General features: G+C 50.7%; 2 protein-coding genes across 17 annotated transcripts in view; one reads left to right on the forward strand and one right to left on the reverse strand.

Annotated features, from left to right (window-relative positions):
• Positions 1–16,487, reverse strand: part of CRAMP1 (cramped chromatin regulator homolog 1) — a 60,892-nt gene extending 44,405 nt beyond the window's left edge. For 6 of the 7 annotated variants that reach the window (XR_014296083.1, XM_082644908.1, XM_082644907.1 and 3 more), the window contains exons 1-3: positions 14,519–14,607; positions 13,813–14,159; positions 3,065–3,258 (exon numbers count right to left, since the gene is read on the reverse strand). Coding sequence is in view for 6 of the 7 variants with exons in the window: in XM_082644908.1 (XP_082501034.1) it covers positions 3,065–3,258; positions 13,813–14,159; positions 14,519–14,538 (561 nt within the window). In the remaining variant the exon portion in view is untranslated. Of the gene's footprint in view, positions 1–3,064; positions 3,259–13,812; positions 14,160–14,518; positions 14,608–16,225 lie in introns of those variants that run through there. The other variant, XM_082644905.1, reaches the window with a different exon arrangement.
• Positions 16,488–18,117: 1,630 nt separating this feature from the next.
• The window catches only part of IFT140 (intraflagellar transport 140), a 70,825-nt gene continuing 62,186 nt past the window's right edge, over positions 18,118–26,756 (forward strand). For 3 of the 10 annotated variants that reach the window (XM_082644250.1, XM_082644258.1, XM_082644259.1), the window contains exons 1-4: positions 18,118–18,224; positions 18,989–19,047; positions 21,463–21,640; positions 24,030–24,251. In XM_082644250.1, the coding sequence (XP_082500376.1) occupies positions 21,494–21,640; positions 24,030–24,251 (369 nt within the window). In that variant the 5' untranslated portion in view covers positions 18,118–18,224; positions 18,989–19,047; positions 21,463–21,493. The other 7 variants (XM_082644255.1, XM_082644256.1, XM_082644257.1 and 4 more) reach the window with 7 other exon arrangements.

Here is a 26,756-nt window from a genome sequence, read left to right on the forward strand (position 1 = left end):
GATTCCTCATCCCGCGTTCTCAAAGGACGCTGCCTTCTGAACTCTTGTGGCATCTGTCAGCATATACCTTCTGAGAGTCCCACTTCTCCTGTGCCTGTTACGTTTTCCCAGTAAGACTGCCAGCCCCTTAGGGGGGACTTCTTTGCATTTCTATACTTAGCCATGAACTAGGTAAATAAAGGGTGGTGGCAACAACAGCAACAGTGAAAAAGGCAAAGTTGAAAGAGAAAACTGTAAGGAGGTGAAGCACACATTTCAAAGACTGAAACGAGAACTCGCAGTATTCGTACAGCTGTCACAGAGATGGCAGGAAACAGGAGATGCCCAGCAGCTGGATTTGTAGGACACTGGGAAGTGCAGACAGAACACGGGAGGGGAAGCACAGCAGAGATGAGGCCTCCAGCAATTATCGACCCAGTGAAAAGCAAGCAGAAGATGCTGGCCACGCGGCTGCGAGTAAGATAGGAATCAAGACTGGACAGCAATACGGACAGACAGACGTAAGAAGGGAAAAGGAAAAGTCGGCAACAGGCTTTGTGAAATGGAGTATAGAGGATGTCGAGGACAACCACGTTGGTCCAGGCGTTCAACCATCTGGTCTTCCCACCAGCTCCCTGTCATGGGGGCCACAACCTTTACCCCTGGCCACAGGGAGGAGTCTGGGATGGGACCAGCCAAGCTGAGTTGTGCCCAGAACTGTCCTAACTAGCATGGAGGAGGGGTTGGGGAGGCACTCTCGCCCCTGGGGAGCATCTGAAGCAGGAGAGAATAAGCACAGAAATGTCACCCCCAACACACGGGGTGACAGACAGAGGCCCAGTGACACCGTGGGAGTCCCTGCACACAGTCAGGCTTGATCCAGCCCCTCCGGCTCCCTCCCAGTTCAGTTCTGAGAGCTGCTCAATGCTCGGTTTTGCCCCTCTGCACTGCTCTGAGCTGGGTCTCGTCACTTGAGGCATAGCTCAGTCAGACGAGAGTGCATCAGAAAGGCAGGGAAGACCCTCATCAACACTGCAGAGGCCTGTGCTGAGCACCACGCCCCACAGGTGAAGATGCTCGTGGTTACATACGCCCTAGCCGACCAGCCGGTCATCAAGGCCCCACCAGAGTCCCACTGAGTTTTGGTCAGACCCACGAAGCAACAGACATAAAGCCCACACTTGCGCATGCGCTCCCTCTCTCCCGCCCCCTCCCCCTCCCTCCTCTCCCTCTCCCTCCCCCCCCCACTGAGTTTTGGTCAGACACATGCGACAACAGACATAAAGCCCACACTTGTGCATGCGCGAGCGCTCCCTCTCTCTCTCTCTCTCACACACATACACACGCATACTATTCGGGATACACCAACAGTACCAACAGTGGAGAGCCTTAAGTGACCTGAATAGCCAATTATTAATTATTATTATTATTATTAATCAAGGATTCCAGGAGACCTCAAAACACCTACCTGGTAGAAAAGTTAAAACAAGAAGGCTAGCCCGGTGAGAGGGGAATGAACTAATTCCCCTGAAGAAAGGTAAGGGCAGGTCATTAACACGGATTTCTTCTCCTGCTTTTCATCAACAACCATGTCTCCCCCGCGCTCCTGCAACCGAGTAGCCAGACTGCCTGCAGAGCCCACTTTCTCCCCAAGACAGAGGGGCCACACCAAAGCAGTAACTATTTCAGGTGAGAGTCAGCAATGGCTGTTGATTCTGAGAACACTCCAGGAATCACAAGTCTTCTATGCCTAACAAACAGCTTAAAGAAGGCACCATTTGGGCATACAATCTATAAAAGAACAGCCTCTGTACTTTACCCTAGAACTGTCCAGGGAAGAAAAGGAACACACTTGAATGTGTTTGAATGACTTCGCGTCTACTGGAACAAGCCTCCCGTGGACATTTCATTCTCTCCTCGGACAACAGAGTCAGGCAGCACCAACACGTGGCCTCCTCCAGCCAGGAAGGGCAGAACTGAACCATCGATCCCATAAGGGGCAGGCCAGCCACAGGAAAGCTCTGAACTCGGCTCTGCGTCCTGTTCTCTGCTCACAGTCAGGTGTCTCCTGATCTATGAACACTCCATGGTTTCAGTTCCAAAGCCTCCTTCCTCTGAGCCTTGTTTCACAGGCTTGGCTAGACTTTTCTATCACTCCAATTAGTTCACTAGTAAAAGAATAAGGCTCACTGACCAAGTAACCTACTCTTGATACTACAACCCAAAGAAGAAGTCTAAATAAAATATGGAATGTGCACAAAGCTGTCCACGGTAGCATTATTTACAACAGAATCTAGAAGGAACCACAACAATCAACAATACAAAAATGGTTAAGTAGAACAAGGACTGGCCAGAGGGTAAGTATTTAGGTGTTGCAGGGCCACAGGTACTGCAGGAACCACACTGTAGTCAAAGACAATGTACAAGTGAAGAGGCTGAGCTGTGTTCCAATAAAACTTGATTTACCAAAACAGGCAGTGAGCATGTGGGTCATAGTTGCCTTCATCTGAAGCAGAATATTTATAAGCATTAAAAAAATACTGAGCAAAAGAACTACAAAACACCATGAAAAATGCATTTAACGTTAATAAAAAGTATGTTCTCTATAACTACAAAGATGTGAAGAAACAAAACCCGGAAGTAAAAATGGCTGGCAGGGAGCACGGCTGTTTCATTGGGCCGTGGTATGGGGGAGGAGCTTCTCTATGTTTAGGACTTGCCACTCTGTCCCCAGTCAGCTGTGATGTCTCTCTGGGTTGTGCTGGTTGCTCTGACTGATGTGGCAAGTGTCCCCTGGCCCCTCCCTCTCGGGGACATCCCTCCTGAATCGGCCCACTCAGCTGCGAGGGGAAGGCCCAGAGGGAAGGGCACCACTCTTCAGGCCAGAACGTATTTCAGAGATTCTTAGAAAAGAAGCAAACGAAAACACTTCCTAACAGCCACCTCACTAGTAACAGCTTTGAAAGTCAGGGCAAGGAGGTAAAGGGCCAAGGTCAGAGGTCAAGGCCTGTGCCTGGGGACCCACAGGCAAGGAGTAAGAGGCCAGGAGCTTCAGCTGCCTCCTTGGGCTGCAGAACCCACTCACCTCGTACAGCCCCTCGAAGAACGTGTTCTTGTCCTCTGTGCTCCACGACTCCCACTGCCGCCGCACCTTCTTGCCTTCTTCCTTCTCACCGCCTGAAGACCCTAAGTTCCGGGAGGAGGAGCGAGAGCCCCCTGCAGGGGTGGCGGGGGCAACCCCGGACCCATTTCCAGCTGATGATCCGCCACCGTCAGCTCCTTCGAAAGGAAGAACCATATGGCCATCTGTGTCCGAAAGCGGGCTGCCCTGGGGCCCACCCGGGCCCCGCCCCCAGCTCCACCAGCGAGTGACATTGTCCTGCCCTGACCTCTGACTCTCGAGAGAAAGTTTAAACAGTGAGTAAAAGGAGAGCATTTATGTGGCACCACCAAAGCACAAGGACAAGGTCCCGCCGAAGCACACAGCTCCTTTCCCGCTGTGAACGAAAACCACACGGCGTCTTTCCTTCTCAATTGAGGTTTGAGGTGAAATAATTTTTTCAAATAAATTGAAATTCAAACTCAAGAAAACATTTAAATGTATATAAGACACTACCTTCTTTGAGGTACAATCAATACTTAAATATGGACCACGTGATACCTCAGCACCTTTTAAAAGTCCTGGGACTTCCCTGGTGGTCCAGTGGTTAGGACTCCACGCTTCCACTGCAGGGGGCAAGGGTTCGATCCCTGTTCAGGGAACTAAGATCCCACATGCCGCACAGTGCGGCCAAAAAAAAAGGTCTTAAAACTCCTTTTTCCTGATCACTTTCCACCAACAAAATCTGGTGTTCTGAGAGTGACCGACAACCCACAAATGCTCTTAAAGCATCAGTTCCTAATCTTAAGACAAGTCCTTGAAAACCCTGCCGAGAGGGGAGAGCACGTAAAGTACAGCATGGGGGCACCAAACGCCGGGCTGGGACTGAGAACTCTGTGCTCCCAGGAGAAGCAGGCAATAAACCAGAGGTAAAGGTCACAGATAACAATTTTACGACCTGACCCAATCCTCCCACCCATCTCAGTTCCTTCCTCTCAGAGGGAAGGGGAACTCCCAGCATATCCCTGTGATAACCAGCATTCTCTTTTCACGGAACTGCAGGACCATCCAATGGTGAGAAATCTGCAAACTCTGAACAACAAGGGTGAAAAGAATATCATAAAAATAAAAGTACTTAAAAAAGGAAAAGCTAAACAAATACAGATTATTGTTAAATGCTTTCTTAACGAGATAATCATGAGCTTTTCCATCAGGATCCACTTCCTCATCAATCTGGTGGGGGGGGCCCTGGGCAGCCATGTGCACACTGGGGCTCAGGGCCACGTTTCCCTCACCCCCTTGACAGGGCTCTGCCTCCAAAGGGGATGAAAGACAATCATGAGAAATAAAAGAAATGAAAAAGTAAAAGTCCGTTATTCCACATATGTTTGCAAAGACTATCCCTGAAGAAACACAAGAGCAGGGGCTGCCTGGGGTATGGGGCGGGGGGGTGGGGTCACTCTCCCCTCTTACATCTTGTTGCGTCTTTGTGCGCTGTGGGTCCATGTCATTACATCAACATGAGTATCTGAAAACAGCTGATCCCATCAGTCAGCTATGAGAAAGCAGAATGTTTTCATACATGCAGAAAAAACTACTCGGCTACATGGAATGCATTTGATTCTCTCATGTGGAAAGGTGTATAAGGCTAGCAGTGAGCTACCTTCGTAAAGCGACACGAGTGGGTAACAAAATCACTGTTTATCAGAGCTGTAGTGCCCAATTAGCCACTAACAAGGCTATTTAAATTTAAATACTAATTAAAATTAAATAAAATAAAAACCCCAGTTCCTCAGTCACACCAGCCTCATTTCTAGTCGTCAGTGTCCACATGTGGCCAGCGGCTCCTGTGCCAGACAGCACAGGACCTTACTATCACTGCAGAAAGTGCCACTGGCCAGCACTGTATTTGAATGTTCAACCTTCATGGTCCTAAACACACTGTTACAGAATAAGACGTAATCAGGTTTAAAGCGTTTCACAGCTGCTCCCTTCCTATCCGGCAGGCACAACAGAACTGCACCTCAGGATCTCTGAGCTCCAGAGTGGGCAAAGGACGCACTGAACACGTGGTCTGACTTTGTCCATTCCTCACCAAACCGAACCAAACCCCGACCTAATTAATGAGCTTAGCACATCGCGAGATGTTTTCAACAGGTGTGGCAACTTAGAGCACATTTGCAGGGATAATCGGTTTCATTCCATTTCTAGTAGGTCAGAGACACTTTGTTATGAGCTGAAGACTGGGTTATGAGTGCCATTTAAACTCCACTCTTGGGACCTCCCTGGTGGTCCAGTGGCTAAGAGTCCCCGCTCCCAGTGCAGGGGACCTGGGTTCAATCCCTGGTCAGGGAACTAGATCCTGCGTGCCGAAACTAAGACCTGGCACAGCCAAGTAAATAAATATTTAATAAATAAACGCCACTCTCAAAAGAAGTTCTGGTTGATTTGGAGCCCACAGTTCCTCATGTGTACTCATCTGAGGAAGGGCTGTCTGTCTACCTCTGCACCACCCACAACAAAGGATTTCAGTGTCATTTTCAACTTTTGACAAAACCCTCACTAAACTCTCTTTTTCCAAAACAATGGCAACTTGCTGACAGTCACAGCTCAGGTTTACCTTTGCCAGCCCACGCTGGTGTCAATATACTTGAGAGTAACACACACACATTGTTAAAAATTCTATAAGGCGGGCTTCCCTGGTGGCGCAGTGGTTGAAAGTCCGCCTGCCGATGCAGGGGACACGGGTTCGTGCCCCGGGCCGGGAAGATCCCACATGCCGCGGAGCAGCTGGGCCTGTGAGCCATGGTCGCTGAGCCTGCGCCGCAACAGGAGAGGCCACAACAGTGAGAGGCCCGCGTACCGAAAAAAAAAAAAATTCTATAAGGGAAACGTCTTGCTGGCTTTTGTGAAATTTCACTGGTGACCTGAGACACGGAGGATGAACAGTGAAGAAAAACAGAATGGAAGCATCACTGAGCTGAAAGGGACCTAAGGGGTAGCGCACAGAATACACCAAACCAGCAGATGTGAAAGAAGGTACAACAGTAAAAGTGGCTCCGTGGAGGCCCACGAGGCAGCCAACCACACTGCAGAGCAGCGGGCCACTCTCCCCTGGCCAGAGGTCAGCTGCACAGATGCTCAGCCTCTCCTGCTCTCGTTTCAAAAACGGTATGTCCTCAGTAGAGGAAAATAAAGCAAAACGAACTTTCAGAAAAGCAAGCAAATCACCCTCAGGCAACCATTTCTAACATTTGGTGCTCGTCATTCTAGACCTTGAATGCTTTTTAAAAGTAAAGTAAAATCACAAAACTTTAGGGGGGAAGGAGAACATGGCACCTGGTACATCCCTGAAATTTCAGATGAGGAAGAGGAGAGGCATCACCACTTTACCTCAGGTTCCTTCAAGGGCTGCAGCTCAAGCAGAAAAAAAAACAGGAAGCAGGATCAGAGACACTGGTAGAACGAGATGGTGACCCAGGAAAAGTTCAGACAAAAACAGTGATGACCGAAGGGGGAAAACAGAGAAGCAAGCAAGGAGGACAGAAGCAGCAGGAAGGTAAGGGGGGGAGACAGTTTTGAACAGGACTCAGTGGGCGTGGGGGCTCTCCCTGGGGGTGGGAGTGGGTGTGTGCCCAGCCAAAAGCACAGGGCCGAAGTCAACACTCTACCTGTGTCTGTGTTTCTGAGGCCATAAAGAGGGTTAGCGAGAGTCTGCACCGTGAGACGTCAGTACCCGAGGAACCAGAAGAGAAACGATGCACAAGAATGGGAGCCCCGCAGCGAGCTCTGTGAAGGCAGGAAGAGCCACACCAGGCATCACACAGCAAAGGCTCAGTGAGAGCTTGGGAACTGACACGGCACAGGCTGGGGGCTCCACAGCTTGCCCTGCCCCTCACCCACCCAGGCCCCTGCGACCCAGTGCCTTCCCTCACAACCCACTTCAAGCCACAGTCCTCTAGCCGCTCAGGGGCCACCTGGCTTCTCCCCTTTCCCGTTTCTGCTGCCACTTTCCCAGGCCAGCTCCACACCACCTCTGAGCAAGGTGATTCTAACCACCCCCTCTCTGGTCTCCCAGACCACCAACCCCACCGCAGCCACTCTCCAGGGCTCACATTTGAGGGACACAGACGTGTGGCCTCGGTCCACCTTTTCCGCTGCCCATCCATCCATCCACTCCGGACAAGCTCGACTGCCCGCCCTCCTCCGCATGCACCCTCCCAACACCCAAGCAGCAGAGAACCACCCATCTGTCCGCCAGGGAAGCCCAGACGCAGGTGGAGCAGCCTACCCAACACACTGCCACCCTGCCACCGTGCCCGTGGGCCTGGATGTGAGGGACACGGAGGTGCAGAGCCCCACGGAGCACGTCCAGATGCCTCCTCCCTTCTGTCCCCATGGTGTGCAGTCACCTCTTTTCAGGACGGCGAAACGGAGGCTCTGAAGGCGGGAAAGCCGTATGGTCCCTGGGCAGCAGGAGCCAAACCAGAGGCCCGGACTCACACTCCAGACCTGGGCGTTGTCCTCCTGGGACACATGACATCGTGGTGGCTGCCACCGTGTCAAAGCTGCTTCGGTATTTATGACACACAGAGCCACAAAAGTCAGAAGCTAGAGGGAACTTGATCTCAATGTCCCCCTCAGTCTATGACAGATGAGGAAATAGGTTCAAAGACTGCCTGGTGCCACCAGCCAGGGAGTGGCAGGGCTCAAGACTCCGGAGGATGCTGTGACTTAACTAGGGGAGACGCAGAGGATGTAGTCACAGTCCATCACAGCACACAATCCTGTCCTGAGCCTTCCTCTGGAGCTTGCCGAACTTCTCTCCAAGCGATACATCAAAATCCCAGAGGGACGGAAGACCCGCCTAACTCAAGGGCGTCAGAAATGTCCATCCCAGCAGGAGGGGACACACGGGCCTCCCTGACCAGCTCCACCCGCTCTAGACTAGAAGGGCATTCCTGGTGTCTTTGTGCCCACCCGCCCCAGCTCGGGGCACCTTCTGGCGCAGCAGAGAGCACAACCCGGGAGGGGCGGCACACACCATGCGGTCCCAACACGGGCCCCTCAGGTCGCGGTCAGTCCAGACGGGAGGTGCGATGCCAAGGCTCCCAGAGGTGCTTCCGTGCCTCTCATAACACACACATCCGTGTCACATGCTGAACAGCCAGCTGTGGCTCAGGGGACACCCTCCCTACCAGGGCCACGCAGAGGGGAAGACGTCAAGCAAGCCAATTCCCAGTCAGAGTGTCACCCAACAGACAAATCCAAATGCCTCCCCTGGGCCCGCCGCTGCCCCAAGAGCTGCAGGCCTCCCACCAGGATCCCTCCTGGGCATTAGTCGCTCCATCTGTCTCTAGGGCCCGTCCCGGGTCCCCCTCAGCGCCCTCCACATGCAGACCTGGGCCGGCCACCCTCCAAGACTTCTCGCTCCTCTCGCAAACGTTTGAGAAAAACACAACCACAATCCCTGTGTTCCTACTAAAACATATGCCCTCCTCATCGAATACTGTGAAGGTTTCCTAAATGTTTCTGTAAGTAATTCTTGATCTCCCACCAAACCACAGACCCCAGGAACGTCTTCTTCTCCCAGCATTTCACACGTGGTTCTTCAGTGGTAAGAACACCGCCGTTACCTGATGTGATAAACTGCACACCACCATCCAGGACAAAGCTGGTTTTCACATTTGTGACTCTGCTATCTGAAATCACCCCTCTGCTATCCTTGTATCTTTGTATCACCAAAACAAGACACAACGTACTATATGAAATGAAAATCCTGAAGTATGTATGGTTGGCAGGCACAAGACAATTCCAGACGCTCACGAGGCATCATGGAAACAACACTACTGTTGACATTAAAAGTCAAGGAAGTATTTGAAAATTAGCTCAGCCTTCAAACCAAAACGCAACTGTTACCTTACCTACTTGTCCATACTATCTATTCACATCTTTGACATGAAGCAAATGCCATCTGTACAACTCTGAACTGAATCATTCACCCAGAACCTCTGGTTTACGGGTATTTTCCTCTCTGTCCTGCATGGCTACATCATGGTCTCTGAAGTGGCCTGGGCCACAGGTCTCCTGACCTACTGTGCCCGGGGCGGGGGGGAGCTGTGTCACACAACAGGACCACGTGTCATGGTTGTCATGTCTTCCTCATAAGTAGCATCACACAAGGAGTGAGGTATGTACTGGACAGAGGTGGGAGAATGTCCTGGCTTCCCTCCTCTTCTCCCAACAAGGTCTGAGGGCTTTCACAGAGCTTGACATCCCCGCCCAGGTGGGACACTGGGATGACAGTCGTCATGTACTGGATCAGACTGGGCACAAGAACCACAGAGCGCCAGCCTTGGTGGTTTCGAGAGCGTCAGATGTGTCCCCCTGCCCTCGGAGGGTACAGGAAGCAGGGACTTCTCCACCCAGCCGCCCAGGCCTGGCCCAAGTGCCTGGTGAGGGAGGACAAGAGTGACTGCAGTGCAGACTGTAGGTGAAGCCACACCAAGCCCGGGGCCTCCGAGAAGCAAGGGCTAAGCAGAGCCCGCCTGGGAGACAACTGCCCTGACTTCGGGCACTGTACCGCAGGACCCCAGTCATTCTGCACAGCAGACTCCTTCGCCCCTGAGTTAAGGGAAGCGCAGCTTCAGCCGCTGTCGCACCCGACCCACTTTGAAAGTAAGGAACCTGAAGTTCAGGCAGGTCGAGCACCTCTCCTCTGCCCCCAGCTGAACTGGCCACAGGGGCTCTGGGTGGGGAAACCGGGACTCCTGACTGCTGGCTCACCCTTCTTCCCTAAAGGACACCCTTCTCCCAAAGGTCGACTGCCTCAGGGTGAGGTACCTCATAAGATGTCTTTTAAAAACACCTAGGGCTTCCCTGATGGCACAGTGGTTGAGAGTCCGCCTGCCAATGCAGGGGACACGGGTTCGTGCCCCCGTCCGGTAAGATCCCACATGCCGCGGAGCAGCTGGGCCCATGAGCCATGGCCGCTGAGCCCGCGCGTCCGGAGCCTGTGCTCCGCGGCGGGAAAGGCCGCAACAGTGAGAGGCCCGCGTACCGCAAAAAAAAAAAAAAAACAAAACACCTAGAAGCTACAGGCAGGCCCCAGATTATGAAAAATATACTTTCTGTACACTGATTCACTGATTCTTAAGCACAAGCACAGTAAAGCCAGGTGACGCCACCCAACTGTGGAGACGGTGCATCTTACGACTGGCTCCCCCGACTCTGTAGAACAAAGTTCCTGGGTGGGGGAGGGAAAGGGACAGCAATGGAAATGGAGGGTCTGACTCTGCCTCCACCTCAGGCATCCCCTCAGCCCAATTGTCCTGCCAGGGCAGCAGCTTGGGGGCATCCCTGGGACCTCTACCCCCTACCTCCCGACAGGTGACCTCCTCCCACCCTGTCCACCTGTTCAGACTCAGCCTGCAGCTCCCCTGACCTCGCAGCCAGGCACATTTTCCCTAAGAGAAGCCTGTTAACCAGCCACGCAGGGCTTCACAGCATTATTTATTGCGGTGAGGCAGGCACTAGCATTATCCCCATTTATAGACCAAGAAATTGAGATGCACTAGTTTGCCCCGAATCACCCAGATTGTGAACTGGCGAAACAGGGAAGGGCATGGGGGCTGTTTCCCGGCCCGTGTTTCCAAAGACTGTGAATCCAGTCTCAAGTGTGTCCTCAGGCCACTCTGGGCACACGGTAGTGCCAGAGGAGCATTTATTTTGGCATCAAGCAGATCCACTGGTTTCTGATCTGCAGCTTACCTTCTGTCTAGTTGAGCACACTGTTTGAACAACAAACCTTAGTGTCTGCACACATTTAAAAGCTAAGCAACAGAGATGCAAGATGCTTGGTGCACTGGCGCTAAACCATTGCTACCTTCCCTTTACCAACTCAAAAAGAATTTAATTCAGACATGTACTACAAAAAAAATAATTTTTTACTGAAGTTGGCAAGAGTCTATTCTTATAAAAAAAGAAAAGACATATTTGTGTGGAGAGAAGCCAAATGAGAACTTCCTTTCCTCCACAAGCCTTTTCCTCCCAAACCCACAGCAAAGTTCTCCATCCATTAAAATTGAAACTGGAAAGCGGTAAGTAATCAACCAAAGGAACCTCCCACAGCTGGACTGTGATTATTTCTCAAATATAATGGAAATTTTATTTTTCTGAAGTGAAAAAACTGTAAAATGCCAGTACTGTTCACTCCCTTACTGGTCCATGCTCATCACTCCAGGTGGAGAATTCCATGGCCTGTAAGACTAATAGCTCCTCCAAGAATCCTTTCCAAAGGTTACGGGCATGCTGTCACAACTGACCTTCTTTCTGCCTGTTAAGGGGGCTGTGAGGGAAGCAGAGGTTGCCCTGAGGCAGAAGGGGGGATGTCCTGGGCGTGGTGAGTGCATCCAAAGGAAGCTCAGGGCACATCCCAGAGGAGGCCTCACTAGAAAGCTCAAGGCCAGAAGCAGGCCGAGAAGTTCTGTGAAGCAGAGGAAACATGCTTTCGACTCCTCTCCTAAACGCCACCATTACAGTTTAGCTTTATTATTCACTTAAACAAACATCTGCTTGCTAAAACAGGAAAATGCATAAGCCACAAGAAGCACAAATTCTAACAACTCTCCATTTTACTAGTGGAAAGTGGATTGCTGCTCCAAGCCACACCTTGGGCAAGAACCAAGAACAGATCTGACACAAGGCTAACCCAGGAAACCTTCTCCATCCGAGCCACACTCAAGTATGCAAACGAAAGCAAACTTCTCCTCACCCGACTGCCAAAATTCTAACTGAAGTTTCAGCATCACTTCACCTCACATACAGGTAGCCATTTACAGGGGACAGAGCGCTTTCACGCCGGTGCCTCATTTCATTTTAGCAGCCACACGTGGAGAGAGTGGAGCAGTCAGTCCCTGCTGTTCCTCCTTTCACAGGTGAGGATGCCTCTCCAATGGAAAAGCAGGCTTGAGGTCAAGCAAGCAGATCAAGGTCAGAGGGCCAGAGGAATGAGGCCAAGAACTTGATTGGACACCAGAGCCAGGGCTTCTGAAGCCACAAACAAACCCTCTAAGGAACCACAGCAGCTCACACACGATAACTTACACATATCTGTAACTGGGAACAAAAACCTATTTTTTTACAAAACAAAGCCAATAAAACAAATTAACATTTTCCTAATTGATCAGCAACTTTCACACCAAAATAAGCTTCTATGAGCCAAGTTTTGACTTCTGAAACATACAGCATTACCTTATACGTACATCTTCAAGTAAGTATACTTACATCAAAAGTCTTTACCAAAAGACCAAGTAAGGCCATGATTTCAGAGGCCAGTCCTCCTCAGCTGAGAAGGAGGCAGAATCAGCAAGCTTAACTGCACACATTTGGCCCAGATCTCCAAAATGGGCCCTCCATTAGCGCCTGAGGTATTTCCTTCTTAAAATTATCAGGACCACGTAATAAATTTAAACTGCCATTTCCCAAGGAACTAAGTGACAGTTTTTTCATGCAAAACTCACTAGAAAATGGTGTTACATTTGCTACCTATAAAAATGCTGCAAACGTGGCCTGAAACAAAAGGGATGTTAAGAACAATTCACTTGGACTTCCCTGGTGGCGCTGTGGTTAAGAATCCGTCTGCCAATGCAGGGGACACGGGTTCCATCCCTGGTCCGGGAAGATCCCACATGCCGCAGAGCAACTAAGCCTGTGCACCACAACTGCTGAGCGTGCGCTCTGGAGACCGTGGGCCACAACTACTGAGCCTGCGTGCCACAACTACTGAAGACCGTGCATCTAGAGCCTGTGCTCCGCAACAAGAGAAGCCACCGCAATGAGAAGCCCACACACCACAACGAAAAGTAGCCCCCGCTCACCCCAACTAGAGAAAGCCCGCACACAGCAAGGAAGACCTAACACAGCCAAAAATAAATAAACAAATTTATTAAAAAAAAAAAAACAATTCACTTGTACAATTAACAAAAAGCAGAATGCTAAAATATAAATAGACACAAGCAGAAAACAATGGGGAACTGGCAGATCGGGAACAAAAAAGCCGTAATATTCTCAACAACCTGAGAATACCACGACAAATACGGTAGACTGTTACTCATTTACATCACGCCACAGATGTTTTCACCACTCACTACACCAGGGGAGATGTTTTCATGGCACCCAAGGAAACCTTAGTTGAAACTCAAAGGCCACGTCTTGATGCCCTTAAAATTTTCAAGCCTAGCATACTTGAAGTGGAGGGTGATGAGCCCAAGTCAGACCCTTCGGATCTCTCATTTTCGGCTTATCAATCTCTCCCCAATTGAGTTTCAAAAGCCCATTTCTTTGTTGTATTTCCACACATCTGAGTCTGGGGAAGAGATACAGCACGTATTTTCTCAATCCATTTCTAAACTATTGTCTGCTGTTTAAAATAACCTACCATATAAATCATCAAGGAGGCTTTGGGGGGGAAAAACCAACCTTCAGAAATCTATTGTGTTTGCCCAAAGAAGGAATACTTACTGCCTCTTAACATAGTTTAAATACAGAAAGAAACAGTCTCTTTGGAGGAGAAAAGGGTCATGTCCCCCTGCAAAGTGCCACCTAAAGTGTGGGTGCTGGACAAATGTGGGAGCAGGAGCTGGGTGGAGGCAGGGAGGCGGGGAGGGAAGGGTCCCTTCTCCACCCCCGGGGAGTGCAGGGAACACCCTGCAAGAGGCTGGGGTCCCCCGTACCTTTTCCGCGGGGCCCTGAGCTGCCCGCGCTGCTGCTCCCCCCGGCGCAGGACGAGTCCTTCCTGAGCCTCTTGCTCTGCGGCCTCACGCTGGACCTGAGGAAGTGGTGCTGGTCCTGGGGGCAGGCGGGCGGTGGGGACGGGGCCTGCGGGCCGCCCGAGGGGGCCTGGGGGCCGTCGCCGCCGTCCCGGGGGGTCTTGCCGTCCCTCTTTGTGCCACCGCTCTCCTCGGCCGCGTCCCCGCCGCCGGGCCCCTCTCCTTCCAGCGAGTCCTCATCGGCCGACCTCTTGCCCAGCCTCTTGAGCCCTTCCTCCCCGCCGCCGCCGTCTCCCAACTTCACTGTCATCCTGGCCGGGGAGGGGAAGAGGGGACCCCGGTGAGGCGCGCGGCCCGCAGCCTGCGAGAAGTTTAGCCGCACCGATCCCCTCTCAACATGGCCGCCGTTGTTTGTTCCAGATCCCCTCCCGCGGCCCGCCCGCCCCAGCCCGGCCAGCCGGGCCTGAGCCGCCGCCCGCCCGACCCCGGCCCGGACCCCCGCGCGCCCGCCCGCCCGACGTCCAGGAAACGGCGGCTGGCGGCGAGGAGGCGGCGGGGCGGCAGCTGGGCGGCCGCACCCGGACGGCCCTGCCCGTGCGGCGCCCCGGCCCGGGGTCGGAAAGGGGGCATGTGGCCCGGGCCGGGGTCCCGGGGTCCCGGAGCCACCTACCCAGCGGGCCCACGGCTCATGGCCTGCGCGCTGGGCAGCCCGCGCGCCGGCCTCGCTCCCAGCGCTGCCTGGGCCGGCCTGGCCTCCGCGCCCGCGTCCCCCGACCCCACCCCTCCCCGCCCCCCAAAACGCGCAGGACTCCGGGCCCGCGCACCTGCCCCGCAAGCCTGCCCCCAAAGTTAGCCCCGGAGCGGGGTCGAGGGGCCCGGATCGACCCCGGCAGGGGAGAGGCGCGGGCTCGCCTGCGTGCTGCACAGGGAACTCCATGGTGGCCCGCGGCTGCCGGTCCGCCTGCTTATTTTAAAACAGACATAAAGAATAATAAGCTCGGGGTTTCTGGGAATCTTGCTTCGGAGGGTGGGATATGTGTGCTGCTGCGGGGATTTACGAATTGAAAATGCTTTTGCAACAAAGGAGCCTGTTGCATGGAACAGGTTGGAGCCACCTATGAAAGTGACAGCACACTTATGTCCAGGTAAGAATGGATAGAAGAGAATTGTGTTAAAACTCTCGGTAACCATGAATAAAAATCTCGCATTAACTTTGTTACTCTCTGTTGTGAGCAATGTCAACAACAAAATGTGACAACTCTAAAATGTGGACCAAAAAGCAGATCCACTCAGTTTATGCAGAGAATCAGACACTATCAACATTGTAAACCCAGAAATAGTCAGTAATGTGTACATGCGATGAAGCAAGAAAGATCAACAGGTGTTGATACTATGCCCAAACTCTGTTTGACATGCTCAACACGACTGCTGAGAATGGGAACATTTTCATTTGAAAGGAAAATGAGAGCAAAACATCAAGGCCAACAATGAAATACGTTAACAGGAGTAAGGACTTTTCATAAAAAGATTTGGAAATGATTAAAATCGTAACAATACCTGCTACTGCTCTTAAGTATTATGCCTCAAAACTATCTGTTACAGTATTCATCTGTTGAAATTGATGTCATAAATCATCTGAATTCATACCAGTTTAAAAAAAAAAAACCTGCCAAAGAATAGAACTATACAAGACAGATACTACCCAAACTTAAAGGACTTCATGACATAGAACATCTCACTATTCACTTATCTTATCCATTTCTACTTAAGAAACCTGAAAATATCCTAAAGGGCCTTCCTCTGGGTTATAGTGTGGAAAACCCTATTCCCAGGGACCTATCATCCCAAAGCTACCCACATAACCCAGGACCTGGGCAAAGGTTACATCAGCTACAACAGAATAAACTTGCCCGTTCGCCAGGTTGAATATTGGAAGACACTAAACTGAATACAAAAGGACGTTGCTTTTCAGAATTAAAAGGATATTAACACATTTCAGAGTTTTCCCTGAAGGGAAAAGGAAAACATGGAGATGGAATCCTTTTACCGAATACCTCCAACCTTACTTCCTGACCCTGCACAGAGGTGGAATCACCTCAAACCCAATCCCGGCTGGACAGCATTTGCCACATTTCGGGAAAGGAAAAGCAAAACCTTCCCTCTCCGGCGGATTTCTGGCTGCACACAAAGAGCGCTGTCAACGCAACACTTCTGAGTCCGGGCTCCCGCGAGCCGCCCCGACAAAGCACCGCGTAGTAACCACCGCCGCCAGGGCTTAGGCCACTTCTCCCTCAGCCCCGCTCCAGCTGGGAGCCGGGCCTCGCCGTGACAGCCGGTCGGGGCGGCCCACCCCACCCGAGCCCCAGCCTCCCGTCACCTTTTTCATCAAAGCCTCGCAGCAGCCTGGCTTCCCGGGCCCCCCGGGGTCCTGTCGGGCAGCCCCGGCCCCCGAGCGCCGGCTGCTGAGAGGTCGCAACGCCGGCGTGGTCCTCCCGCCTTGGAAGCAGTTGCCGAGCGGCCCTCGCCCCGGCACGTCCCCTCCGCTGCCGGCGTGCGGCTGACGGGGCTGCGGGCGCCGGTGCTGCGGCCGCTCAGCCTCCCAGAGGCCCGGCCCGCGGCGCACAGGAGCAGTTCCGGTTACGGCGGCCGGCGAAGTCCGCGGGGCCGACGCGCGGGGCGGGGCCGGGGCGGCGGGAGCGCGGGCCGGGGCGGGGCGACGCGCGCGGGACCGAGCACGCCGAGGTTTCCAGCGGGCGCGCCCCCTCAGGGGCGCTCCCATTGGCCGGCGGCGGGAGCGCGCGCTTGCACGCACGGACGCTGGGCGGGGGCGGAGGGCGGGCCCGCAAAGCTGGTAATGTTGTGACGCCAGTCTCGCGGCAGTGCGGACTGGTACGTCTCTCCGGATTGGTGAATCGACAGCCAATAGAATGAGAGCCTAGGCTGTGATTGGCCCGGGCCGTGTTGACGGATGCGTGAGAAGAAAACGCCGCCTGAGCTCTGAGTCTTGAATCCGGCGCGAACCGGGGTTTAATGAAAAAGTGTAAAAGTGTAACTGAGGCAGATAAACACACCCTTTATTGAATTGAGTGCATGCTTTTAAAGTTCCTTAGCGTTGCGGCTGTTGCTGGGCACTTAGGTTGTTTTTCTTCGTTTCGGCGATAAAGGAGTGTTTTAAATTCTAGTGTTTATGGCCCCTGATAAGAGCGATAGTGTTTAAGGGTACAAACTTGAAAAGAGTAGTATCTAATGCACAGTATAATGGATAGACAGTAATATTGTACTATATGTAATGTGATAAATATCTCTACATGCTAATCATATAATATACAAATGTATCAAAGCAACGTTCTGTATACCTTAAACTTACGCAATGTTAAATGTCAAATTTATTCAATAAAATTCTAGTGTTTATGAAAATGGGTTTTTTTAAAATAGAATTTTCCTTGTATGTGTGTGATCCAGCGCCTAGCTCCTCCGATTAGGTAGTACCTACATTTCCTATTATTTTTTTATTTGTTTAACAATGTGGACCTTTTTGCTGCTTTTTGCTATAGTTTTTTAAATGAATGACATTACTTTTTTTTTTTTTCCAAAATTAGTTTAACCCACCAGACCGTTAGGCCAGGGCAGCACGTTGCTAATGCCTTAGGGAATGCAGTCTGCCGCCAGGGTTAGAAACCAGGTTAGTTTCTAACCGGATGAACTTGTATCGTTGGCTACTATTTTCTCTCCAATGGCGTCCCTAAGGCCCCCAAAGCACTGAGGGCATGTCATAAGTTAACAGCTTCAAGGAACCATATTGAATCCACTGGCTGTACTCATAAATTCTCTTGAACGACACCCTCCTCGAGACAAAGCAGACATAGCAGAGTCTAGCAAACCTTTTAGGGTCCAAAAGACCCAGCAATAAGATTGACCAGAGAGAAAAGAATCTTAAAGATGGCGTTCCGTCTCTTTCCCAGTCTCTCTGCTGCCTTCCTACCTAACTGACCTACGCGGTTGGAAACGTAACTACAGGAGCGGGTCCCCAACCGGCCGTGTATTCCTATCACATCTAGAAGAATTTGTCAGCTTCCCTTCTCTGCGCAGAAAGGCATATCGTGGCCTCTTGGCCCCCATTTACGAGCTAGCGTTTTTAAGTCTAGACAGCGGCTGCGAAAGGGGTAAATCGCCCTGCAGCACCGCAGAGCTCGCCACCCGCTGGAGGAATCCTGCCCTCGGCTCCGCACGAACATTCCCGATCGTCTTCGGCTCTTTCCGGCCTCTCGTGGAGTTTCGGGCGGCCTCGGCGTCCGCTAGCTCAGCTTCAGCTGTATCCGCCTTGGGCTCGCAGCCGTTGTCCCGGCAACGCGCGGCGGCGCTGCGGCCCAGCCAAGGTGAGTGCGGTCCCCGGCCCCAGGCCCAGGAGCAGAGGGTCTGGGGGCCGGGAGCCGGGGAGGAGGGCGACGACGAGGCGGGGCCGGGGAGGGGCTCGGGAGGCCTGGGCGGCTCGCGGTGTCGGGCGGTTCCGGGGGCCCGGAGCCTGGGCCCGGGAGGAGGGCAACGCCGAGGTGCGCGGGACTCCCTTCGTGCTCCCTCCCGGATTATTTTCGTCCAGAAATCCTGCTTGGGCCGAGCGCCCGAGCGCGTGGCTGGTCAGGCTGAGGCTTGGGGGTGCGGGGCGGGCGTCCGAACGGTCAGCGCGAGACAAGGGCCACCTCCGGCGCAGACAGGTCTGACTGAGGGCCGCGTGGCTGCTTGAGGCCCGGGGGAGCTGACCCGGTGGCGAGGAGGCGGCGCCGGAGGCGCTCGCGGTAACACTGGGCCTGGGAGGGAATCAGAAAACCACCTTTCTGCGCTGTCAGTACTGCGGCCCGGGGAACCGCACGCATGGTCCAAACCAGAGATGGCGTTCCTTCTTGTCCATGGGATGAAGCTATGACCCTGCACTGCTGAGGCCCCGGGGGCTGTGGTGGGGGCGGTGGTGAGGCTTTTCGGGGTGGCGCCTAGTGCCTGCCCCCACACCTCTCCACTCTGCCGCCATCGCCTCTAAGTCCTCTGGTTCCCTCCCGCAGCATCTCCAAGCAGTAATGCAACTGAAGTTATTATCCTTAGTACCACGATCCGCTCAGTTGAAAGACCTTAACATTTTCTTTCCCAGAAGGTGGTTTAACGGAGGCGTAAAGACCTTGCACCGCTGGAGGTGAGAGAATCAAATCGGTGAGAATAAATGGAATTCTTTTCTTTTCCCAAAATTTATATATTGTCAAATCGCCTTATGTTCTAGAGACCCTGAGGGTTTTTTTTGTTTGTTTTTTGTTTTTTGTTTTTGTTTTTGTTTTTGCAGTACGCGGGCCTCTCACTGTTGTGGCCTCTCCCGTTGCGGAGCACAGGCTCCGGACGCGCAGGCTCAGCGGCCATGGCTCACGAGCCCAGCCACTCCTTGGCATGTGGGATCTTCCCGGACCGGGGCACGAACCCGTGTCCCCTGCATCGGCAGGCGGACTCTCAACCACTGCGCCACCAGGGAAGCCCTAACCCCCTTTTTACAACTGTTTCAGGGCTGGGGATGCTCCGATGGCACCTCACGCTGTGGGGCAGATAATCTGGTAGGGAGTGGAGGATGGTCAGTCAAACACACATTTACAGTAAACTCTGAATGCAGCAGTGGAGAAATACAGGGTTCTATGAGGACTCTGGGCAGAAGCACTGGACAACCTAGAAATCAAGTCCAAGAGCTCAATGGTGGAAAAGAGGCTTCTTGAGTACCCAAAGCAGGGATGTCAGGGAGAGAGCTTCTGGGAAAGCCCCAGGCAGGAAGAAGGTAATTTAAAGATCTTTCAGCATACTTGCTTATTACAAAGTTATGTTTGAAATAAAAGATAGAGGAAATCAGGTTTAACTTTTTCAAGTGCTATTATAATTCTTTCTCTATCATTACAACAAAATTAATATGTTACTCATTTTTCCAAGGCATATTTTCAGCAAGTAAACTTGTTAAACATGAATAAGAATTTCCCATAGCCCAGAATTTAGACCCTTGATTGGATGCAACATATTAAAATTCACTTTAAAAGGTTTCCTTGGGCTTCCCTGGTGGCGCAGTGGTTGAGAGACCGCCTGCCGATGCAGGGGACACGGGTTCGTGCCCCGGTCCGGGAAGATCCCACATGCCGCGGAGCAGCTGGGCCCGTGAGCCATGGCCGCTGAGCCTGTGCGTCCGGAGCCTGTGCTCCAAAACGGGAGAGGCCACAACAGTGAGAGGCCCACGTACCGCAAAAAAAAAAAAAAAAAAAAAAAAGGTTTCCTTGCTGCATTAGACTGCCCAGTTTTTAACCTGGTGTGTCTCGTTGTCAGTGGCTCTGTGTGAACATTTGCATGAGGTCTTTACTCAAGGAAGCCAGAGCCCTGACCAGTGTGCATGTCCCCTAAGTGATGTGTGCAGGACCCAGATCCTGCCCTCTCCCCTGACTCCAGCCCCAAATCCCCCTGCTCCTCTGGCCAGTGACCAGCTACTCCGCTAGGAGTCCTGAATGGGTTGCTCTTCAACTTGTGGTGGGTATATATCAGGGTATATATTCATAAGAGAAAGATAAACATTTGAAATGGGACTGTTCATTTCTACCCACCTGCCTTCTAGCTTCTGGAAGAACAGAGTTTCCCTCTCTAGACCCAATCTGAGCCTTCATGGCTTCCTCTGATACAACTATTGTATTGCTAAAAGCAAATGGCATAGTCCATTCCCTACTCTAATGATAGAATTTTGCAGGAGCTAGATAACTTTTTTGCACAGTTTTTTTTGTTGTGGTTAAATATACATAATATAAGATTTACTATTTTAACCGTTTGTAAGTATACAGTTCAGCAGCGGCATTAAGTACATTCACATTGTTGTGCAGTCATCACCACCATCCATATCCAGAATTTTTTTCATCTTCCCAAACTGAAACCTGTATACAATAAACTCTAATACCCCATCCCTGCCTGCAGCAGGCCCTGTCAACTACCAATCTACTTTCTGTCTCTATGAATTTGATGACTCTAAGTACATTATATAAGTGAATCATACAGTATTTGTTCTTTTGTGTCTGGCTTATTTCACTTCTTCTAGGTTCATCTATGTTGTAACATGCGTCAGAATTTCATTCCATTTTAAGGCTAAATAATACTCCACTGTATGAATATACCACATTTTGTTTATTCATTCATTTGTTGATAGACATTTGGGTTGTGTCCACCTTTTCACTATGAATAATGCTGCTATGAATATTGTGTTCAAATATCTGTTCAAATCCCTGCTTTCAATTCTTTTAGGTATATATCCAGAACTGGAATTGCTGAATTATATGGTAATTCTATGTTTGATATTTAGAGACCTAAATATCTGTTTAGGTATTGTTTTGATGGCAGTATGTGTTATTCCTTTCCATCATTCAGGTCTAGTCCCTTGCCTCTAATTGTATATTTTTCCTGTTAGAGACCTCTTCCACATAAAATTGCCTGTTATTGGTCTGAAGGGGTGCTGATAAGTTGCCGAATGTCTTGTAGGTTTGTGATGCTTCTTTTTCCTAATTCTATATATAGTAGTTTTGTTTTGTTCAAGACCAACAGGACTTGGTTGTCTTTTCCCTCCAGGTTTCAGCCCTGACCAGGCCCGCGTTTTGTCATGGCCCTCTACTTTGACCACCGCATAGAAGCCCCAGATGCAGTTGGGTCTCCCTCCCACATCAGTTGGCACCCCGTTCACCCATTCCTGGCAGTCGCTTCCATTAGCACAGCCTCAGGAGGCAGTGTGGATATATATCGGGAGCAAGTGAGTGCAGAAAGCAGCAATTCTGACTGCAGTAGCTTCTGGCTCTTGTCTCTCTTTTGTTCGTGTGTGTGTGTGTGTGTGTGTGTGTGTGTGTGTTTCTCACTGAGGTCCAAACTCCCAATATTATAAAAGCCCTATCATGTGAATAACTCTTTTACCCCTGCCATTTAGTTTTGGGGACATATTTAGGAATGCTCAAGGCAGAATCCACAGTCAATTCATGGTCACCAGCAAGGTTGTCTGTCCATCCCTCTCCAGCCTCCCATTGGCCATTTGAAACTATTTGTTTCCTGGAGCTACCATAACAAATTATCACAAATTGGGTGACTTAAAACAACAGAAATTTATTCTCTCATAGTTCTGGAGGCCAGAAGTCTCCAACCACAGGTTAGCAGGGCCCTGTCCTCTCCGAAGGCTCTAGTGGAGGATCTGTTCCGTGCTTCATATTAGCTTCCAGTGTAGCCAGCAGTCCTTGGTGCTCCTCGGCTGGGACCTGTATCACTCCAGCCTCTCCCTCCATCCTCACACAGCCACCTGCTCTGTGTGGCCATGTCTCTTTCCTCCTCACATAAGGGCACCAGTCATACTGGACTAGGGCCCACTCTAATGACCTTGTCTTAACTTGATCATCTGCAAAGACCCTATTTTCAGATAAGGTCACATCACAAGTACCAGGGGTTAGGACTTCAACACATCTTTTTGGGGTGCACAATTCAATTCATAACAGAAACTTTCTAGACGCTCCTCCTACTTCACCAAGAAAGATGGATTTCCTTTCCTACTCCCTCCTCTTCCCTCTGCAGTCTTGATGTCACCCCTGAAATTTCACCCAAGCAGCCACACTCATCAGTGATGGCTACATACGTGTCCTGCTGTCCCTGCCCTCCACACATTCCACCCTCTTGTAGGGTCCTCCGGAGAGCACACCTGAGGGTCTTCCTCACCCAGCCCCCTTCATCCAGGCCACCCCCTTCCCCGCCGGGCCCTCCAGCCTTCCCCCCGTCCCAGACAGGCCTGCCGTTGGCCCCCCTCAGAGCACATCCAGGCCTCTTCTCCCTCTATTTCCTCCTCCTGGGGTTGCATTACCATCTATCAGTGGATGACTTACAAGCCTGCGGCTCTAGCCCACCAGTCCCCCCCAACCCCTGAGCAAGCCCTCCCCTCATACTCCACAAAGGGCAAACCCTCCTGGTATGCTCACCTTGGTCTCATCCCAGGTGTGGGTCAGTATTTGGCCCCAGTGCCAAGCACAGTGTCGCCAACTATTTCAGAGTAGATGCCTCCCTTCTGGGAGTCAGACAGCTCTCCAATATGAATCATAAAATTTTCTTTAGAGTAAATATTATTAAATCCAAAATATTAGCAATTTTAGATTTTTTTTTTCTGCACTGCGCAGCTTGTGGGATCTTAGTTCCCCAACCAGGGATTGAACCCGGGCCACGGCAGTGAAAGTGCCAAGTCCTAACCACTGGACCACCAGGGAATTCCCTAGATAAAATTTTAAATTTTAGAAATTTTAAAGTATACTAGTACAAAACAAAGTGTACTTCCTGTGTTTCTAATTGGCACAAGGAGACCATTAGGATTTCAAAATAATGATTTATTGGATGATAATGAGGTCACAGATGTAGCAGGTGTAACTGAGTTTACTAGGAAGAGCCCAATAGAAGTACTGAGAACAAACTGAATTAATCTCTGAAAACACATTTATACCTTAAAACTACTGCCTTAGAAAATTCTAGAAAACACAAGAATATACCAGCACGTATTCAGTTAGCTGTCACAGCAATGACATCATCACACATCACAGAGCTCCTGAAAACTGCACTGTACACTCATGAGAGAATGAGAGTTAACGGGGCAGATCATGTCTTCATATCATCCTGAACATGACTTTGGCGTCACAGACCCCAAAAACGTTCTCGGGTCACCTCACTACACTTTGAGAACCTTGGGTCAACACACTTCACCTGCTGGCCCACTGCTTCTTTTTGTAAATAAAGTTTTATTGAACTCCCTGGCGGTCCAGTGGTTAAGACTCAGAGCTTCCACTGCATGGGGCCCAGGTTTGATCCCTGGTCAGGGCACTAAGATCCCGCAAGCCACACGGCGTGGCCAAAAAAATAAATAAATAAAAATAAACGGAAAAAAATTTTAAGTAAATAAAGTTTTATTGATAAACTGGTCCATGGGGTCAGTTGAATATTTACCTTACGCTTTCATAGTTCAGCTGAGGCAAGATGGGTGTTTCTATGAAAACTAAATAGAATATTTCCTTAACAAACTGCTCATTATGTCCTCTAGCTGATGTCATTCCATTGACGAGGCAGAAATTCTTAGAGTAGCGGCCACTCCCTGTAAAATAAAGAATTTACCTCGTGTGTTACAGGGTGAGTGCGTGCCAGACACGCATATCGAGAGGTCGTTCCGGGTCACCTCCCTCTGCTGGCACCCCACGCGGCTGATCCTGGCTATTGGCTGGGAGACCGGAGAAGTGGTTGCGTTTAATAAGCAAGACAAGGAGCAGCATGCAGTGCCCCCGACGCAAACCGCCGACATCACCGTCCTCAACTGGAGCCCCAACGGGAACTGCCTGGTGTCGGGGGATAGGGTGAGCAGACACACTGAGACACTGACTTCAGATCTCTGCATTGCCCTGTCCATGCTCTTAGGGACCAAATTATTAGAAACTTGCGGTTGCTGAGTTCAACTGATTTTGTCGGCTGTCATGGCAGATTTTGTTTTATATTGGGAGGAAGGTTTGAATGTTTTATTCTACCATCTCACTCTGTGGCAAAAGTTTGTAATTTTTTAAATGAACGTTTCTAGGTAAGTACATTCACAAAGATGGGGTGGTGCTTCATGTACCCCCAAACCCCACCTTCCCTGAGCACACCGCTTCATTGCCTAGGAGTCCCTGGTCCTGATCATCTGGCCCAGGGCTTCCTAAGCAGGTCAGTTTGCCCCCAGGGGACACTTTGCTATGTCTGGGGAGATTTTTTGTTGTCACGGTGGTGGTGGGGGGGGGTGCTTTCTACTGGCATCTGGCGGGTAGAGGCCAGAGATACTGCTCAACATCCTCTGATGCTCAGGGCAGACCCCACAGCAGAGAATTACTAGCTCAAGAAGTCAACAGTACACAGGCTGAGAAACCTGGTCTAGATCTGTTTGATTCAAAAATGACAGCAGAAATTGTACAATGTGTTTATTTATTTTACATGTTTAAGGTAATACATTTACATGTTTCAAAGTTCAAAAAAATACGAAAAGGTATATACTCGAAAGACTCTCCAGCCCCACCCCCATCCACTCCCTCCCCTTGCCTACCCTCCAGCACCTACAGCTTCTTCAAGTCTCTCCAGCGCTCCTTCAGTACACACAGGAACACACAATGCATTCTCTCCCCAACTTCCAATTTTGAAAAATTTCAAACCTTTAGGGGAGTTGAAAAAATAGTACAAACAACACCCTTGTACCCTTCCCATGAATTCAGTAGCTGTTAATGTTTTGACACATCTGCTCTCTCTGTGTATCTGTATTTTTTCCCCACATATTTGAGAGTTTGTCACAGGCATCATACTTCATGCGTAAGTGCTTTGGCATCGATCTCCTAGGAGCGTAACCACGTGTGCTGTCACGCTCAGGAGGGTGAAGCCCATGAACTGGTTTCCACTGCTGTGCTATCGGTGTGACAGCTTCTTCTGCTGTACCAGTAACGTCTGTGCTGATTTTGTCCTTACCCAGAAGCCAGCCAAGCACCACGCTTTGCGTTTGGCCGCCATTTCTCTTTGGTCTCCTTCATCAGAACTGGTCCCTGGTCTTGTCTTTTCTTTCTTCTCTCTCTTTTTTTTTTTTTTTTGGTCTTTCATGACATCAACATTTTGAAGGGTCCAGACTAGTTACCTTGTAGATTGTCCCTTGGTTTAGATCTGTGTGGTTGTCTCCTCATGACTGGCTTTAGGTTAAACGTCTTGGCTGGGAGCTTCACAGGGAGGGCGTCGTCCCTTTCCTATCTTCCTCGGTCCTTTTCACATGAGGGCAGTGCCCAGTGCACCCTGTTCTGTTTCTGGCTTTTCACCTGATGCCGCATCTTCCAGGTCTTTCTATCATGGTGCACGGTGAACCTCCTTGATCTCTTTTAACCTGCCCTTCATTACACCAACGTGTTATCATTTACTTCCTCAGCCTCTGTGGATAAACGGTCTCCAGTCCTTTGCTGGACAGGGACACGGTGGCTGGCCTCATGCTTTTGTCCTTTTGCACATGTGAAAGTTTAGAGAAATTCCTGGAGGTGGGATCCAGGGCATGCGCTTGTGGTTTGGTGAGTGTCCCTACACCTCCCTCCATGGGGCTTGACCAGCTCCCACCAACCCACAGGCGTGTCGTATCCAAGCTCAGAATTTTGCCTGGAAAAGTGCTATATCGGTTGTGTTCTAGTTTGTGTTTCTCTTCTTCTTGAGGGTGAGTATTACTTAGAAGAGCCATTTATACTTCCTTTCTGTTCATATCACTCATCCACTGTTCTATTTATCCTTTTGTCTGGATTTTTCTTCTATTTTTCTAGTCTATTCCCACCTAATGGCATTGCTCTGCCCCCAGATTCCTATTTCTTTGGTGATTTTTCCCACCTCCTTGCTCAGAAAATCCCCTAGAGGAATAAAGAATTCAGGGTCATTGAATGCCATCATTCTCATCTTGCCTTTATTAAGAAGCAACTAACAGAGTAGATGACTCAGGCACGAAACAAAGCCCAGGTTGGTGCTGACCAAGTCTTGGAGTCAGGATTTAAGAACAGAAATACCTAGCACTTCTCTAAGAAAATCTACAACTGTGCTGGTCCTAATTTCATACTGGACTCAGGCAGAGAAGTAATAACAAATGAACAGACACGCTCAGAGCACTGACCTCTGAGACACCTGCTCGCAGGCTTGGCCCAGGGTCTTTTCCAGTCTCCCACCAGAGACCCAGTTTGATTGCCATGAGACCAACCAAGCCTGCTGAAGCAGGAAGACACATGTAATCTGCAGCCCTCAGAGTGTCCCACAGTCTCCAGGGACAGGAGCAGAGCTCCGACATCCGGAACCGCGAGTGAGGTGTCTGCTGCCAGCATCCGCCT

This window comes from Mesoplodon mirus (assembly GCF_964341445.2).
Source record: "Mesoplodon mirus genome assembly, chromosome: 15".
NCBI classification, from domain to species: domain Eukaryota; kingdom Metazoa; phylum Chordata; class Mammalia; order Artiodactyla; family Ziphiidae; genus Mesoplodon; species Mesoplodon mirus.